At 26.4% G+C, this 19530-nt stretch overlaps 1 protein-coding gene across 2 annotated transcripts in view; it reads right to left on the bottom strand.

The window, feature by feature from the left end:
- Nucleotides 1–1074: 1074 nt before the first annotated feature.
- The window catches only part of BicD (Microtubule-associated protein Bicaudal D), a 34509-nt gene continuing 16053 nt past the window's right edge, over nucleotides 1075–19530 (bottom strand). For both annotated transcript variants that reach the window (XM_087166450.1, XM_087166442.1), the window contains exons 6-12: nucleotides 9461–9550; nucleotides 8823–8920; nucleotides 5816–6007; nucleotides 4692–4883; nucleotides 3576–3674; nucleotides 3397–3499; nucleotides 1075–2031 (exon numbers count right to left, since the gene is read on the bottom strand). In XM_087166450.1, coding sequence (XP_087022576.1) covers nucleotides 1154–2031; nucleotides 3397–3499; nucleotides 3576–3674; nucleotides 4692–4883; nucleotides 5816–6007; nucleotides 8823–8920; nucleotides 9461–9550 — 1652 coding nt within the window. In that variant the 3' untranslated portion in view covers nucleotides 1075–1153. The remainder of the gene's footprint in view (nucleotides 2032–3396; nucleotides 3500–3575; nucleotides 3675–4691; nucleotides 4884–5815; nucleotides 6008–8822; nucleotides 8921–9460; nucleotides 9551–19530) is intronic.

Raw genomic sequence — 19530 nt, 5'->3', positions numbered from 1 at the left:
ATAGAAAAACTTAGCAATGAGTGTTGAAAGAATGATAATATAATTCTTAGATTTGCGGCGAAATCGGCACAAATAAAGCGCACACGATTCGAGTGTCTTATTAGTACATATTAAAAAACATCGGAATTTTCAAAACCATGTTAAAATACATATTGCCGAAAAAACTATAGAAAAATAGCTTAGATTTATAAAATTGACACAAATAAAACACGTCAAAAGTTATTACTATTTGCACGATTCGGAAGTCGCGAGTCGTTATAATATCGTATTAAAAATATCAGAATTTAAAGAAACGCGTGGAAATGCAACTATTACTTCCGAGAACACGATCGAAAAGTTACTTGGATTAACTATGAAATTGGCACAAAAAGTTTATGAAGTTATTACTAAACTTCGAAATTCTTCATAATTTTGTCGTATTAAAAATATTGGAATTTTTAAAACTTTGAAGAATCATAGCGATAACCACAAAAAAAAAAATGCCATCGAAAAATTAAATTGATTACGATTTGGCGTGTCAAAAACTTAAATGCGCGATTAAAAATTTCCGATTTTTTTTTATATTCCAAAAAAATTCTACTTGTTTTTTTTATTGCGTTCAGGTGCTACCGTGGGTTGTCCACTCTTTTCACGTAGTGTATTATATTTGGAACCTGCACCTCCCTAAGTCGCGGGTATGTTATTTACACCGCTGGCAATTTGAACGATTATATGATATAAATTTATCCGCATAAATTTTTAACAAATAAAATTATTTCTAATTTATTACTTCTTATAGTGTCCCATATTCTGGATTCTTAAGTTTAAAATTTTGTTTTAAAGAACAGTTGATTATTTTTCAAATCTAGGCATTCGCTCATTTCGTTATATTTAACAAACCATCAAAATGTGCTCACATAAAATTATATTTATATAATCCATAAACAAGAAATTTTTTTTAATCAGCTTTTATTTGAAAAAAAAGAAGAAAGAATTATAAGTGTTGGTGAGTACAGCAAACCAGAGATGCAGTCGCCTTGTCATGTACATGCAATAAAATGTATTAAAAAAAATCTTCATTGAAAAGAGAAAACATTAAAATTTAAATAAATATTTTATTTAAGTATAAAAACAACATTTTGCTTAGTCGGTATAAAATCTACATTAAAAATATTTAAAAATCACGTCGAGAGTGAAAATGGCTACTGTCATGGCTATGTCGATTTCCACTATAGGCACTTCCTCCACCACTTGATTGATGATGGCCGCTGCTAGCACTCCCACGGGAATACACATTGCGTCCCCGCGAGCTATGTCGTCGAGTGTGTCCCTTATCCTTATCCATTTCATGTTCTTCTAGCTTTTGTATTAAAGACAGTTTTTGTGTTATTGCTAGTCTTAGTAAGGCATTTAGTGTCTTCTTTTCTTCTTCTGTAGCTGTGACCTTCCTCTGCAGCTCATCAAGCTGGGTGACATATTCTTCACAACGAGCTGCGAACATAGCCCTCAGTGAGGCAAATGTGGCGGCATCCTCCTTCAAATTTTTAAGATCATTACGAAGCTTCATCATTGTCTCACTCACTATGGCCTTTTCATTCTCATATTTGCTCTTCAAATTAGCAAGAGCTACCTCTGCCGTCTGTTTGTTAGCCTTCAAAACGGTGCGGAGGGTGGCAATTTGTTCTCGTTTGGTAGACAGCAAAGATTGCAATTTGATTACTTTTTCTTGCAAGTCCTCATTTTCAGTCAGGGAAGAATGCTCTTGGGTACCAGTATGTAGGGTTTTTTGCCGGTGGATTTCAATAGTACTTTCGATGGCTTTGCAAAGATGATTCAGCTGGTCACGGATTGTATCTAACAAGCGGTTCCCAGCAGTCATGAAGTCTTTTTTGTTGTCGAATTTATAATCCTCTTCTAATAGAATTTTGATTGCCACATCACTCTTAAGCTTTTCCCTCAATGTGTCCAATTTGCTAGCATTCATGTTGAATATCAAACTGTAGGGCTGATCTTTATTTATTTCTGACAAACCAGAGTCAACTGAATGAGATTCTGTAAAACAAATAGAATAATTTTAAATAAGAATATATAGTTGTAAGAGAAACCTAATCGGTAACAAATAGAGATATTCCAGGTTTTAAAATTTTAGTGGGTTTAATTTTCGGGCGAAAATTTAATCTTTAACATGGCTGGTTCTGGGCTCCCAGCAAAAAATGTTCTTTGTTACAAGGCCAGTTTCAGGTACCAGGCAAATTTTTTTATTTTTTACCCGGCCAGTTCGAAGTACCTGGTAAAATTTGGATTTATTACCCAGCTGGGTATTATTACAATTACGCATAACAGTATAAAAATTGTATAATTTTCTATTGAGCAAATATTTTACAAGATATAGTTCAAAGAAATTTATTGTGCCTACATAAATAAAAACAAATGTTTTTATTTTTACTTTTCATTAAAATAAATGTCAAAAATTTTTTTTTTTAAAAGAAAGTTGGATTGACTGTTTGGAAGTACAATGATTAATGTACAATTTTGCTATGAAAAGGGAAAATTTGCTGATAGTGTACATCATAGTTCATTAAATTTTCAAAAGCCATTATATTAGTGCAGATTCTACTGAACATAGAATATTTTTAAAATATTTTAACGAAATGATTTTAGATGAAATGAAAAACTATTTTAAATCTCAAGGTTTAATTAAAAATCAACTATAAGTGTAGTTCATAAGCAATTCATAGAAAAAAAATTATTTTTTTTAGAGAAATGGGGAGAAAACTGGTAAAAAAAATTGACCTTGTTTCAAAATTTATTACTGTTTTATAATACTCATAAAAACTCAACTTAGGGAATAGATTATGCATTAGACATTTTATTTATATATATTACAGCAAGCATCAAAATTTGTTTGGCAGAAAAGTGCTGAACATAGTAATTAGTTATTTTTCATTTTAGATGTAAAATATAAAACAATAGTTTAATCATCTAGTTCGCAGTCTGTTCCCTAGACATATGTACAGAAAACCGTCATGAAAAATTTCAAGTAATTTGAACTAAAATACTCTGAGATATTACATATAAAACAAAGAAAAATAACCCAAAAATTAGTTTCGAGAAAAAAGACAAAAGAGGCACAACTATCAACGTTATAACCAAAATAAATGATTTTTTAAATCATCATAACTTTTGTTCGATTTGACGCAGAAACAAACCTCAAACGGCTAAATAAACAGAAAAATATTTTACTAATAATCGGCTTAAAAATGATAGTCAGGTCCCTTAACTTCATTTTTAAAAAGCATTCTAAAAATCACCTGACTAGCTTATCACAGAACAATCTGCATACTTATTATATATTCAAAATTTTTTTAAAAATATCTCAATAAGAAAGAAAGACATTACTTATGATAATAAGCATACCTTTAACATGATCCAACATTATACGATTTGGAGTTTCTCCGTTAACCATGCAGACATGGTGATAGAGTTGAGCAAGTTCCTCTGACACGGCAACCAGATCATCCTATAAACAATACATATTTAGAGTATCTAGTCATAATTTGAATCTAAAGTCAAAAATGCAAAAAACATAAAATTACCTGAATATAATTTAATGAATAGCTAGCTTCTTTAGCAATTTCACCCATAATAAGTAAATCTCCTTCCAGTTCCTTGATTTTGTTGGTATAAGTTCGAACCTAGTAGACACATAACATAAAACAATATTAATACAGATTAAGATAAAGAATGCAAATTACTTCTTTTAATATCAAATTAAAGAATAATCTATTTTTTTAATTAAAATAATATAAGTAAAGTACTTTTTATTTTATTATTTATGAAGATCATTTTAACTGAATAAAAAAATAGAGATAAAAATTTTATTGCTAAAGTAATCCAGTTGTATTGCACATCTTTTGCCACATGTGCTGTTTTATACGTGATTGTTAGGTGGAATAAAGTTATATGAATATGAGAGCTGTATCTCAGAGTAATATGAGATCTGTTGAATGACCTCTCAAAAAGCAGTGTTCAGTTTGGCAATGATTATTCAAAACTTGCAAAAAGATACAAAGCCTTGCTAAGAGCTGTTACAATTTGAAAAAACAAACAAACATAGGATATGAATAACATCTGATAATAAACTGTATTAAAGTGCATGTTAACAAAAATTTTAATGTTAAATTAATAAAAACTGAAACAAGGGTTTGTATGTTCATACTGAGGTTGAGAAAATTTCCCACAATGATATATTCAAGAAATTTTTTCCCCAAGATATAGTTAACAAGTTCTGCACCTGGATGACTTTGATAATATCTTAATTATTATAGATGAAATTACATGCTGAAAACTGAAAACAATATGAGCATAATATATTAATTTCTCAAAGTAATATAGTTAGAATATTAAATTCAGTAACAGTACTCGTATTTATTAACACATTTTGCAACACTTTAGAATACTATACAATATATTACTGAGCAGTTATGGTATGTTTAATGTTAAATTCAGCTTATTATGATGTTAAAGTATTCCTTCTAAAATATCAAAACTTTATTTTAAAAAGTAATTCAGTTTTCTGTTAAGAAAGAAGAAATTTTTTTTTTTTCAAAATAAATTTTAAGTTTCGTGCGAAAAATAAATTTCCTACTTCTCCCTTGAGACAAGTAAATCCTGTAAGTAAAATCATAACAGAAAAAGAATATTCAAATAACCTTGATTTTGAGATCAGAAATCTCAGCTCTCAACTTCATATTGACTTCTTCGTCATTTTCGTTGATGATAGCTCCCTGCTGCTGCAAACCTTTCACATCATTCTGTAGTTGCTCCACCTGTTGTACTGCAAGTTGATACCTTTGTTCGTGTTTTGTTAGAAGGCTCTTCAATCGAGACAGTTCAGGGATATCCTAAAAAACATAATACAAATAATATTATAACACAAATAATATAATACAAATACTTTTATAATAATCATAATATAATATTCTATAATATCTTAAAAACACAATAACTTGTTTTTATCAATTATAAATTACTCTGTAACTTTTCAAAATTCCTTGATTTGAATTTAAAAATATAGTTTAATTTAAGAAATAGTCAAATTTATATAAAGATATGTTCTAGTATATAATGTATGTATGCATGTATCTGGACTAAAAAACCAAATGCATGGTTTTTATATAATTAGATATTTCATAATCAAAAGTTTTCTTACTACTTGCTATTTTTTGATAACATATAACTGCACTTCTTAACTCCCCCCCCTACAAGCTCTGAAAGTTTTTGTATATTATGCAAACTATAATTCGTTTTTGAAAAAAATAAAAAAATATATATATGATTTTTTTGAATACCTGAATCTAGAATACAGTTCTGAATGTAAATAAGTTTTGAATGTAGGTATGAAAAGCACAAGAACCAAAATCAGAAATATAGTGTCAAATGTAAGCAAAATCACCTACTCTAGATAAGCAGATCAAATTGCATTATATACTAAGTTTAATGAAGAAAGAAATTAAAGGAAATATCACAAGGTCACCTAATTATTACAGAATCTATGTTTACTTGAGAAAGGCAAGCTATGCCTCAATATGCATTAATGAAATATTTACCAAAAGAAAAAAAAATTAATATGTGAAAATAAAATAAAAAACAAATATTGAAAAATATATAATAACTTATGATCACATAATGCATGTTTCAAATTAACACATACACTTGAATTTAAAATTGGTACATTATTAGGGACTATTTTTTAAATGCTTAATATTTAGATTAATAAAATTTCCATTTTATTTTTTAATTTAACATTTAAATATAAACAAACTGTTAACTCTACCTTTTCAGGTTCATCACTGCAGCTAACTTCTTCAATTTCCTCAGGTTTTCCATGTAAGACGATAAGTGTGTTGATATGCTCAAACATTTTGTGAACTCTGCTATTTTGATTATTAAGTTCTGCCTTCGTTTTTTCTAATTGTTGCTGAGCTTCTTGGAGACGAGAAGATACTTTGGCTTTCTCATTTTCAGACTTAAAATAAATTTTTCATTTAGTTAAAGTTATAAAAAAATCAAATTAAAAAAAAAAAAAAAAATCTGAATAAAATAACTGTGAAACATAAATTATTACTATTTTTTTATGTCCATAAATAATTTAAATAGTTTCTTTTTTGTTATTGATATCGTAAAAAAATACAATGAAAAATGTTACCAACATCATATCATTATTCTAATATTTTTAGATGTATATAGGAAAATATAATTGAAAACTTCTCATAAAAAATATGCAATTGGTTTATTTCGTATAAAGAATAAAATTATAAAAATAAAACAAATACCAATTAGATAATCTTTTCACAGATGCAAAGATAATGCATAAAACAACAAAATAATATGCACAAGAAATTGATTATATAATTAGTAACAACTGAGCTTGGAAAGTATATCACTGTTTTTAAAAGTGATAAAATGAAAAAAAAAAATAACTGAAATTTAAACACATTGAAAGATATTGTTCAATTACAAGACAACTTTGTATTCCAATTTAGTAACTTGGACAATTTACTTGGCTGATTACAGAATTAATTCTTGCAAAAAGTATTCGTTCTAAAATGAAATGCCTACTTCCAATAAAAACTAATAAAGGTGGCCCAACTGTGAGAAAGTATGGCTCATAGTTTCAATGTAATTTTTATGCCCGTTGTACCAAAAAAATGTGATTTATTTTAAAACTTATTTTATTAAAATACTTAATTTTATTAAGAATTAGGCTCTTTTTGCAATTCTATATATTATGCAATACTATTATATTCATCACTTGTTTTAAAAGCATAATTGAAAACTAAAATAGTTCTTATGAGTTACAATGAAATTCAATGAACTTCTTTTTTCCCATTTAATGGATTGAACATTATCATTACAGTCAGTTCTCATCAGGCGCGGATTAAGCGTACGTGGGGCCCTAGGCCATTCAAATTTTTGGGGCCCTTAGATTAAATTTTTTTCCCGTACCTATATTTTTTATTTATTCAAATATAAAAGTATTTATACATCTTTTCATTTAAGAAAGCATATTTAAAATAAAAATAAATAATAATAAATTAAATTTTACTTTATTTTATTAAATTAGAACTAAAAAATAATCATAACATTTTGAAAAATCATTGTTTTTCTTAATTTTTTGAAATTTATTTTCAAAAAATCCATTTTAAGGGGGCCCCAGGCCATGGCCTAGTCTGGCCTAATGGGTAATCCGGCCCTGGTTCTCATACAGAATATTATTGGTTGCATATTTAAATAAGCAGGCTATTCCATTATAAGGGAAGTGCACTAGTGAATCTCAAATGATATGCTTTCATGAAATTTTACTTAATAGTTTTACATAATACAAGTTTGCAAAACAGAGTACAATGTTTCGAAGGAATATATATATATTTTTTAATGATCAATGAACATTTAAAATTAGAGCTGTTTATGCTAGCAACATAAAATATAAACAATATTTAATTTTCTGTAAAAATAAATCAATGCTAATGATAAATATAGTACACAACTTATCATTAGCATTAGGATATAAATCACATTGTACTTTAATGTGATTTATTTTCTTTCAGAAAAATCAGCAATTGAATATTGTTTTAACACACATTTAACAAAAAAAATCTTCGATTTCTTTTCTATATTTAAAATAGTCTGTGAGTGAAGTGTGTCAAAAGAGGATAAAAAATCTATTATGTAACTGCTAACAAGATTTGATTAACTTTAAAACTTTGACATTTGCTCGGAGCAGAAAGTGGATAGGACTCCCCCATTGAAGTGGCAATGGGGGAGTCCTATCCACTTCCCACTATCATTATATTAACATTTTCCTAATTGAACAAAACAAAAATTCCATGCTAGCCAATGATACATTTCTAAAAAAAATCCTCTTTTTTATGCAACTAAGCAAGGATTTGAAACCATAATTAACGATTTAAATAGAGAAATTTAATTTTGGTTTTATACAAAATAATTTGGCGCTACAAATTTTTAGTTAATAAGCATGTTATTTGATTATCCAATAAGTAATTAAGTGGAGACGGCTATATAATCTGTTTTAAGGTATTATTTAATACTAAAATACAATGAAGTTCAAGCCTTGACACCAACAATCACTTCTAATAGTTAGATACTGGTAATAACCCATAAAGAAATCTCCCTACACCTTGAAGTTAAAGACTTAAGCAATTTTAAGAAATAGTATTCTCTGAAAAATGTCCGTTGGGACTTAAATATTCAGAATTAAAAGCACCAACGGTACTAGAAAATGTTGCTGAATTTAAAAATAATTTCATAGAAGTAAATAAAAATGAGCCAAATGAAAACCTTTCTACACTTGTCTGTTATTTATTTCAAAAACTTGTATGTCTAGATACACTTGTATGAATGTATAGAATGTATGACATAATAGTTAATAAATGAATTTAGAATAATGCTTTTAAATGAAAATTTTTAGACAAATAATATACATTATACTACGAAAACATCAATGCAATCAGATAAGAAAAAGATAGCTGCTAAAATAAAAGATAACTAATAATTTTAACTTCAAGTACAGTTGTATCCTAAACATATATGAAAGTTCCTTTAAATTTATATTTACAAAATGTATACTACATAAAGTTAGTAAATATTAAAATGAATAAAGTAAAAAAACATAAATTATAGTTATTATTCTGATGCTTATAGCCTAATAATGCTTATAACTGACTTAATTTTATGCATGAAATATTATCAGATTATAACACAGAAAATAATTTTATGCTTTCATATTTAAAAACAGATTTCAATTAATAATAGTCACTTACCACTTCTAACTGTTTTTCTAGCTTACGAATTTCAGACAAATGAAGTTCACTAAATAAGTCACCGACTGTTGAAGTTTGAGGCTTTGCTCCATTGTCTTCTAAAATTTAGGTTAAAAAGATTTTATAAAATAAAATTTTAGGGACAAATATATTTTGATATTCTAAGCACATTGTGATATCTGTCATGAAAAAAAAAAGGGTAATTTGTTTGCATAATGATTCAAAAAAAGAAGTTAAAAAATAATTGAGAGAAACAAAAAGCTTAACAATGTCTGAACTAAAATTATATTCGTACAACTAAATTTATTATTAAATGTATATTATAATAATTAAAAAAATTATTATTAAATAAATATTAAGTTTTATGAGAAAACTTGAAAAACAGTTGCATGTTAAAAACATGCTATCCTTGGATCTAGTTACATGTGAAAATAATTATAAAATTTTTTTAATTTATAATAAATTATTTAATTTACAATAATTTAAAAATGAGAATTTTAAATAATATATTTCATTTTTACTTGTGGAAGTCATAATAAAAGAAATATAATCTGCACAGAATTATATATTTTTTGTCTTGAAGAATTTATAATACACAGTAAAATTTACTAAATTTTGTTGAGAGATTGAAAACTCACTTTCAGATGTGCTGGATAACGATAAAGATGTTAATGTTGTATTATTGTCTGCATCATCTTCAGATGGATCACCATCTTCTTGATTTAAACCTACAAGACGATAATTTAAGTTAATTTTGTATTTGTAAGATAATTTTGTATCATTAAATATTGTCAAAATGAATGCTATTTCTATATTAACAAACCATACAAAAAATAATTATTTGTGAATGACATAGCCAAACATGAGATAAAATAACTTAAAATAAGAAAAACAATGAAAAAAAAGAGAAGAAAAATATGACAACCGAAGCTGACATCGTCACGGGGTACCAGCCCTGGAAGTCATAAAAGCAAAACCTTTTCTATCGAGAGAGCACAACAAATGTCTAAGATGCGCTCTCTGTACCCCAAGACCCATTAGATGTATTCATTAGACATTTGTCTTTAAAAATTCCATTAGATCCATTAGACTATGTCCAAAAATCCATTAGACAATGTCTTTAAAGTTAAAATATGGAAACGCTCAAGAGCAATAAATAAGACAATACACTGAACTGCTATAATGCACTAAACATTTATCGCAGCACAAATCATGGACTCCTGATTACACAAAACTATAAATGAAGTCTGACAGCTAAAAACGCAAAGGAAAGAAAGATAACTATACACTAAATGTAAATTACAACACAACTCATAGACACCCTGATTACTCGGAACTATAAGCAAAGTCTGACAGTTAAAAACACAGAGGAAAGAAAGATAACTCTACACTAAATGTAAATTACAACACAACTTATAGACACCCTGATTACACAGAACTATAAGCAAAGTCTGACAGCTAAAAACACACATGAATTATGGTACTTCAAAATATCGGGAAGAATGCTTATTTAAATACAAACTAGTACTGAAGTTGGAGGGGGGGGGGAGTTGAAGGAGAAGGCCATTCCTTCAAATATTTGGTTTGTAATCGTACAATTAAAAAAAGAAAAAGGTTAAAGTTGATATTTAAATTGCACATACTAGAATTTAATGAGAGCAAATTCTTTATACCAAGTTGTATTAGTTAATTTTAGGTGGTTTATATATTTTTTTTAAATATAAAACTCTATTTTACATATTACCTAATCAGGTAAGGAAGGAAAAGGAAACCAATCTAAGAGCAAATAGTAATTTTCCAGACATTAGAAAATGAAAGGCTAATGAAGCTCAATTCTTCTCTATAAAGACAAATTTAAAGTAACAAGTAGGAAAATTGTTAAAATTCTAGTTTTTAGAGACCAGTTGATTAGTTTAAATAAACTCCTGAATGTGGTTTGAGAACTACTGTGCATGGTCCCCCTTAGAAAAAGAAAGAAACTAGCAAAATATTTTTATTACAGGTTTATCCAATCAGTAAATTTAAAGATGCAACCTTCTTTTAGGTATGGTTTGCACTTTTTTATTATAAGCTTTACATAAAAAAATTTTTGTTTAAAAAAAACTATAGTGCTTTACTTCCTGCTCATTATTGAAACATAAGAGCACGAGTCTACAAAAAATCATGATTCCCCAAGTCATAGTTTTGACAAAATTGAATAATTGAGTTATACAACACAAAACAAATCTTTAACTTAGACATATAAAATAGCTACAAAGCTGAAGCTCTAGGCTCGTCATCTGAAGCACAAATTTTCTGGAGGTGATTTTGGGTTAAAAAATGCTGGTCAAGGTGAAACTATAATAGAGACTATAAACCCTTTTTAAAATATGTAAGTTTGTTTTCGAAAATCATGGCATTCTCAATATTTTTTTTTACTGCACTCAAAGCAATTGCAATTTAATTAATTTTTTCTAGTAGATTAATCCCCAAGTGTACCAAGTATTAATCTCTGAATGAAATTCTCTAGAAATTTTTATGTTGCTCACTACTTTCCTATTGGACAGCCAAAGCAAATAGGTTTTCTGATGCAGGAAAAAGTCAGAACTAATGATCAGAGTGTTGAGAATGTAGTAAACAAAATTTGGATGAAAATGGTCATTTACCTTTCAGTTAAGATTTTCACCTAAAAAGTACCTCTGGTAAATAAAGGGCTATTATTAAAAAAAAAGTCCTCAAAATCAAAAAATTAATTAAATTTTATTGTTTTAAAAATTAATTTGTATATTTTATGCAGTGAAGTGTAATATATTTAAAATTTAATGATTTTGGACTATAATGAGCAAATTTGAAATTTATGAGTGTTCTATTGTCAGTAAACCCAGTACTGAATCAAACACTATTTGAAATTTAATTAAGTGATTTAAATCTTAGAAGACAACTATAAGGAATCCAAAGAGTTTTGAAAAAAATATGCAAGGAAAGTTGAAATACTTTGAGTTTCTCAAAAAATAAATTTGATATTTTTTTTTCCTTCAAAAAAAATTTTTTTTTTCAAAACAAGTTTTAGATTTTTTTCCCTTTAATTTGGATTTGATAAGTCAAAAAATTTATTGGATGTCGCAGAAAATTGAGAAAAATGTTTTTAGGGCAGCCAAGTAAACACAGTTTCAAATTTAAAAAAAAAAAAAAATATTAAACGGCTTTTCAACTTAAAGTGGATACTATAGAGTTTTCTTGCTGATTTTAAGATAAACTGTTTCAAAACAAGTTGCCCAATCATGGTTTTGGTCAACTGAAGTAAAGGCTTTTTAAACCTTTAAATTTAAAAGTTTAAAAAAAAAATTATAAAAATTTAAAATGCCAGTTTATATTTAAAATCACCTCTGTTTTCCTAGTGTTAAAATGGAGTAAGAGTATCTCTTTTTTTCATAGTAAAGTGTGGTTATATATCTCTTTTATTTAATAAATTGCTATATTAATAACTACTTTATAATGTAATAAAAGCAGAAGTTAGAAATTACGAATGATTTTTTGATAAGAAATTAAATATATATATATATATATGAATTTCAAAGTTTACCTATATTTTAGAAATTCTTCTGCAAATTCTTATTGATTCTCTAGAAAACTTTTGCGCCCCCAAAAAGTCTCCAGTACCACTAAAGGGCGGTAGTGCCCACGCTATAGAAGCCTTAAGTCCAGATCAATTCATATAACTAATACATTTTGCATATTTTTCTTTTCTGCTTAAAGTATTTTTGTACCTTCCCACATATTGTTAAAATTTTAACTTGTTTTGTTCGTTTTCTTATTTTTGTGTAGGAAAAAAAATAATGATTGATTGGATTGCTTTGAGTAGAATTAGTATGAATAAGTCCTCAAAACTAAAAAGTCATATTTTTGTATGTTCTGACTGAATTCAATGCAACAACCTTTTCTCATCTAATGCACTTAGTTTAGATGAAAATAAAAGATTGTTTGATTGCATACTTTTTTTAAAGAGATTTTCGATACAGGGATAGCTGAATAACTTTATTTTAAGGATTGAAACATACTTATATATAATTTACACAATTACTGTAAAAAAATATTAACATTAAACATTAAGTTGACTGGTATTTTCATTTGATTTTTAGAAAATGCTAAGAGTTAAGTTTGATTAAAATGTTTTAATTGAAAATCAAATTTATTTAGAATGAAAAAATGGCACATTTCAACTACTTTTAGGGATGAGTGGCAATTTTTTTTTAGTGGGATTTAACTGGAGATTATGTTCGTGTCCAAGTCATGTTTTTAGTATTTTTGAGTTATCAGATCATGTATGATTCAAAATGCTGTATTAAAAGACTAAAAATTTTTCGGACGGAAAGTTTTATTATTATTTTTTTAATTTTGGTTTTTGTAAACATAGACGGTAATTATAATCACCATCTATGTTTACAAAAGCTGCAGCCAAACTTAAAAAAATCTTTTCACAATCACACTATAGTATAGATAATTTGAATCAAAATAAGGCAAAACTTGCACTATTTAAACTCTTTTTATCTGAAAGCATCTACTGTCAAAAGTTGAAAATTTTAATTGCTTCCTAAACAGAGAGTATAGTAAAGAGGAAACTATAGAGTGTAATATGCCTAAAATTGAAAGCAGGTGGCACATTAACAATTTAAAACTAATACGTTACAGAACATTTGTATGTGCAGCATTAAATCCCTTGATGCAATAAATAAATATTGTAATTTGATTTTATTTATACCATGCTATTTTTCATCAGAAAACTTCGATTTTTTAAAATTTGTAATATAAATATTAGATTTCGTGAGTAAAAACATATAATAGAATGAAAATGGAATCATGGAAAAGTTTGACAAAGAGGTGGGATTTTATAAAAAAATTGTTATAGATGTTAGAATTATTTAAATCGAATCTCAATAACAGATTACTGCTATTGACAAGTCTAAGACTGGCTATTTTCCTGGTACAATATAGAAATTTTCAAGGTTTTTTGTAAAAGATAGCAACTTTCCCTGACTATTCCCTGCTTTTAAGAGTTAAAATGAAATTCCCTGACAATTCCAGGTTTTCCCAGTTCTCCCTGACCCGTGGGAAACCTGCACCCAAAAAATAGTGATTTAATAATTACCTTGAAGCTTTTGCTATATAAAACGACCCATTGTTAATGGAAAAATTTTGAAAGAATAAAAAGTGGCGATACTGGAATCACCTCTCCCTTTCGGCCTTTTCAATGGACATTTAAGTCACATTGCATCAATGGAATTGCAAAGGGGGCTTCATTTATCAGCTATTATCAATGGAAGAGTCACTGAAAGGACTGTATTACCACCGCTATGATGTATGTTAAAATTATGTGCGGAGCACCAATTCGAATACAATCAGAAAACTAATTTCTTCAGATCATTAGGTTTTCTAGTGAAAACTTGGTGCCATTTGTAAAATGTTTTATCAATTTGAAATCAAAAATTCGGGCGGAAGCAAAGGACCAAAGAAATGAGTTTCTGAACTGTGTTTGAAAAGTAGTTTTCTTTTATTGTATCTTAAAAGTCATGCAAATTACATGAAATTACATGATTAAAAAAAGTGTACTTTGTTCTTATTTTGTCTATTGTTGTGTTCATACATGAAAATTTATTTCTCTATTTCCTTTTAAATGTACACAAATAATCTTATGCATATCTTAACCTTAACTTAAAATAAAACATTGAAGAGCAAGAAACAATATTTCCCCCCTAGCTGTTGATTTAAAAAAAAAAAATCTTAGGAATCTTTTTGATTGAAATCTGTTCTGTATGAGAATAATGGCAGGTATAAAGTTAACTTTTCTTGAAGTCACTTAGTCAGAAGTTATTTCTGTATTTTTGTCATTACTTTAACCTTGAAATTTTTTTAGAGGCTTTCTAACAAAATATTTTTTTGAAAAAATGTTTTTAAAAATCATATTATAAGTTTCCCTAACTATTTCTTCACAATTTAGTTAAAATTTATGATGATTTATTAGATAAACTTGATAAATAATAGTCAAATTAAGGACTTATTACCAAGGAAAATACTTTTTTTCGAACATTACAGTTTCAATTATAGCTATAATTATTATTCATCATAATAATTACTGTCTTCAAATAGTTATTTAAAATATTTCTTAGCGCCTATTAAGTAATGTTTGCCCATATTCTCTGAAGGAGAAAATGGTTCAAGAGGAGTAGTACCATCACTATTAAAGTACTCATAATACAAATATTTAGAAGTAATTTTATAGTGATATTGAAATATATATTTATAAAACAAAAAAATGAATAAATTACAAAAAAAAGAGGCTATAGTTCGAAAAAATAACTAACTAAAAACTGATTTATTTTTGTAATTACATACCAGAATCTTTTGTTTATTTTGGGTTCAGGAAAATAATTGTTCATAACACGTTTTTTTTATTTCAATTATTTATGAACTAAACATTGTCACTAATAAAATTATATAATCTTAAATGAAACAAAATAATTAGGTATTTAGTCTTTTGTAATTTAAGTAGTTTTGCATGTACAATTTTTTTAAGCAAATAAAATTTGCTACTTGTAACATAATAGAAAACCAATCAAAAGGCATATGAGATTCAAACTATTTTTTATATCTTTTTGTTTCTCATAGTAAAACCAATAGTTATATTTATGAATGCTAGTTAATTTTTTTGAAAATAAAATATAAATTTTTTTGTTCAAGATTGTGTACACTGTGTTCTCAATAAGTGCTTTTAAAAAGGCGGCTTGCCCTGCCTGCCTTTTGATCCCAATAAATGCGTCCTCTTTGCCTTTTTTGTAAAAATAAACCCTTAAAAACACTGCATTTTTATTGATATTCCATTAAGAAAAAAAATTAATTCACTGTTTAAATAATGATTATATACTGGTAAAATTATATGTGTTTATCGGATTAATTCTGATTACTATTACAAATAATTACTTTATTAGGATTATTTTAAACTGTTTAAATTTTTATAAGTATCTTTTCTCAGGGAGGGGGGATATTAATAAATTTCATAAGTGATTTAAAATTATTTTTTAAAAGTAAATACCAATTTTTTTTTAAATGCACCTTTAAATGTTTATTTTCAGTTTAAATTATAGAAAAAAAAGCCTTCAAGTTGCTTATCAATTGATAATTTTTTGTTAGTTTACTTTATTTGAAAAAAAAAAAAATCAAACAAAAAACTATGCACAGAGATTGCTTTTTAGTGTGCCTTTAATTATTTTTACAAATTACAAATTTTTCTCTTATTTCGATAATGAGGCAGAATTAATTTTTGAAGTATACACATAAAATAGTATAAGAGGGTAATTTAGAAATTATTGAGGATAAAATTCAGTTATTACAAAATATAACACTTTTTAATAAATTTTTATGGTGTTAAGTGAGTGCCGTTTCAAAACTCAAAGTGCCCTTTTCAGAGTTAAAGCACCTAGTCCGGTTTGATTCCTAGGGAGAACTCATGCTTTTATATGCATTTTATCATATTTCTGAATAATATTTGACGATAATTTATTTAAGGGAGGCTACAAATTTGTCAAAACAATAGTGAAACATTTATTCAAACAAGACTTCAACGAAATTATAATTTTTTAAAAAGCATTCACTTATTGGTTAACTTGCTGAATGACAGAATATAAAATTTGGTCAAAATTGACCAAAGAGAGTATTATAATAAAAATTTAAAAAAACCAGTATTCTAGTTTTTATTTTTAATTTTATGAACTTTTTGACTGATTTCTTACAAATTTTGTATTTTGTCATTTAAAATTCAAAGTTCAAGCAAAAAATTTTTATGAATGGAATTTCAAATTTTTTTTTACTATTATTTAATGAAATAATAAATAACAGCTTTTTACATAAAATTATTATAGGACAAATAAGTTTCATATTTGCAAATTTATTTCTTCTGATTTACTTAATTGGTCACAAGGATATGAGATTGGTCACAAGGATATCATTAAGATGTTCAAAATTTTTACTGCTCTCTTGACTAAACTATTGGGACAATTGTCTTTTTATTGCACCTACCTCTATATTACAAGTGTCAAAACCTTAATCAGTCAGAAAAAGGTATGTTTATTAAAAGAAAGTACACTTTTGTACCTGATTTCATAGCTTAAAATATTGTTTCCACTTATAAATTAGTATATTCGAGGTCAATCCTTCAAACCACTAAAATAGAATTTAGAAAACTCTGATAATAGATTAAAAGTTATTTAAATGTTAAATTTTATCTATGAAATGGCTCCAAGTGAAAAAAATTTTTTTTTTTATTATTCTAAATAAAAATTGTATCGTCCTTTAAAAAAACATAAATTTAAAAAAAAAAAATCCACAAAATTGAAGAATAATTTCAAATAATCGGAAAAAATTGCTGAAAAATTTATAATGACCATCAATTTAAAATTGGCAACCTCTTGAACTAAAGACAAGCATATTCAACTATTATGTTACTAAAACATAACGATTGTTGAAAAATTGTTTTTCTCTTACACAACACAAAATGTTTTTAAGGAAAAATTTAAGTGGAATCAAAATAAATATTATGTTTTTATCCAGCATCTTAAAATCCATTAAAAAAGTTTTGTTTGATATTAAAACTATCCATATTGCCATTTTTTTCTAAGGTTTAAAAAATTATTCAACAGAGTTTATTTTGAAGAATTAAAAGTGTAAGTAAATACGTAAAAGAAAATTGATGACAAAGAAAACCCAGAATTATTAATTACAATGTGGAGATAAGCGATTATATTTCCGTTTTAAAAGGTATTTTTAACAAAAAATAAATAGACACAAATTGAAAGAAACTATTTAATAAAAGTTGACTTATATTCACAAGCTCAAGTTTGGACATGAATTCATGTACATGCACATTTTGTTTTTGAACAAATACAAACAATTATTGCACACAAACTTTCCAGTTCTTTATAACAAGATAAAATTTTTAGAGGAAAAAAAAATCTATATTTTGATTTTATTGCTCTAAAAACATGAATAAGATAGAAGTAAGAGCAACTAATTTTTCAAGAAACTATTCTTAAACATGCAAAAAACTAAGTTCAAGATTTTCTATAAAGTAAAGAAAAGGATAGAAAAAAGCTAAAGATAATTTCTAAATAAATAAATCGTGTATCTACTTCTCTTTTTTTTCTAATAAAAGATGTTTTAAAAAGAGAGATCAATAACTCACATTTTTATAACAACTGATCTATTAATCAAATAAGTTTAAGCTTCAATATAATGAATGGAAACTATTATGGAAATTTTAAAAAGAAAAATAAACTGATGACAAAGTAATTAAAATCAAGTTTCAAAAAAGGAGCCCAAAAATTTTAGTTGAAGAAAAGAACATAGAATAGGTAAGACTAAAAACTTTGCAGCCACAACTATTTAAATTTTTTAAAGAATTATTTTGAAAATTGAAATAATAAAATAACATTTTTCTCTAAACTTTAAAAATAAAATTATGTATGATATATTTTTTAAGAAGTCAGTTTTTGGGGGGAGGGGCTCAAGAATATTTAAAGGAACTCTAAATTAGTTGCCATTCCACCAGTTTCAAATAAGTATTCTAAAACTTATTTTTTCCCATGTTTGTGAATCAATAACACCATGCAATTTTAAGTCACAATATCATGTCCAAAGTGTTTTTTTAAAATACAGGCTTATAAAAAATTATTTTTAAATTCGGGTTTAAAAATATTTAGTGGAAATATCATGTTTTTAAAGAGATTTTTAAATGACTAGGATGAATATAACTAATGAGCAATAACAAAATCACATATTTTTCAGCAAGAACAAGAGAGATCACATTTTTTCAGAAGAGTAATCAACAATTTCTCAGGGGTGATGTTTAATAATTTACTTTTACTCAAGTGTAGATATTAGCATAAAAATTTTTGGAGAGGTATTTATGTCAGTTCAAAGAGACTACCATAAAATTCAGTGTTCACTGTTTAATATTTATCTGAGACTTTACTGGGAAAACAAGAATAAATATCTTCCCAGTACTCCAAAACATGAAGAAAAAAAAATATATGAAACTTAAATCTCACATTATTTAGTGAAGAATTTTATATTCACTTTCAAAATAAAATTAAATGTGACCGCAGTATTAGCCATTAACTTTATAATTGTTTTTATGCAATATTTATACTGGTAATATGTAGATCAAAGAACAGTTTTTAAAAAAAAAAAAAAAAAAAGAGTATATATTGACATGCATATGGGTTATCCTTCTAATAAAAAAATTAATAAATAAAAAAAAAGTAAAATGCAGCATTGTTTTTTCAGTTTGTATGAAGGTATTTTAGATATTGGATTGGTCTTGCAAATTAATTCTTACTCTGAAAAATAATACCTCATCTGCTTTCATTTAAACAAGAATCTACCATAATTTTAAATTATCCAATATACAAATTAAAAAAAAAAAAAAAATCAACTTGTCTCCACAGAGTTTAAATCTATAAATAAACTTTAAATAAAGAAATATAATATATGAAACTCATAACAGAAATAAATATATAAGAACAGAAATGTAAAGATAAATCACCGAGATTAGGAAATTAGTTATATGTTTTTATAAAGCAATTATTAGAATTTTTAGACCATTATTACTTTTTTTAAGTATTAAATGCAAATTTAAACTAGAAAAAGGATATAAATATATACTAGAAAAATTAGAAAG

The sequence above is a fragment of the Parasteatoda tepidariorum genome, chromosome 1 (assembly GCF_982258835.1).
Source record: "Parasteatoda tepidariorum strain Cologne lab strain chromosome 1, Ptep-v5.0, whole genome shotgun sequence".
Lineage (NCBI taxonomy): Eukaryota > Metazoa > Arthropoda > Arachnida > Araneae > Theridiidae > Parasteatoda > Parasteatoda tepidariorum.
This window is presented reverse-complemented; position numbering and strand designations above follow the sequence as displayed.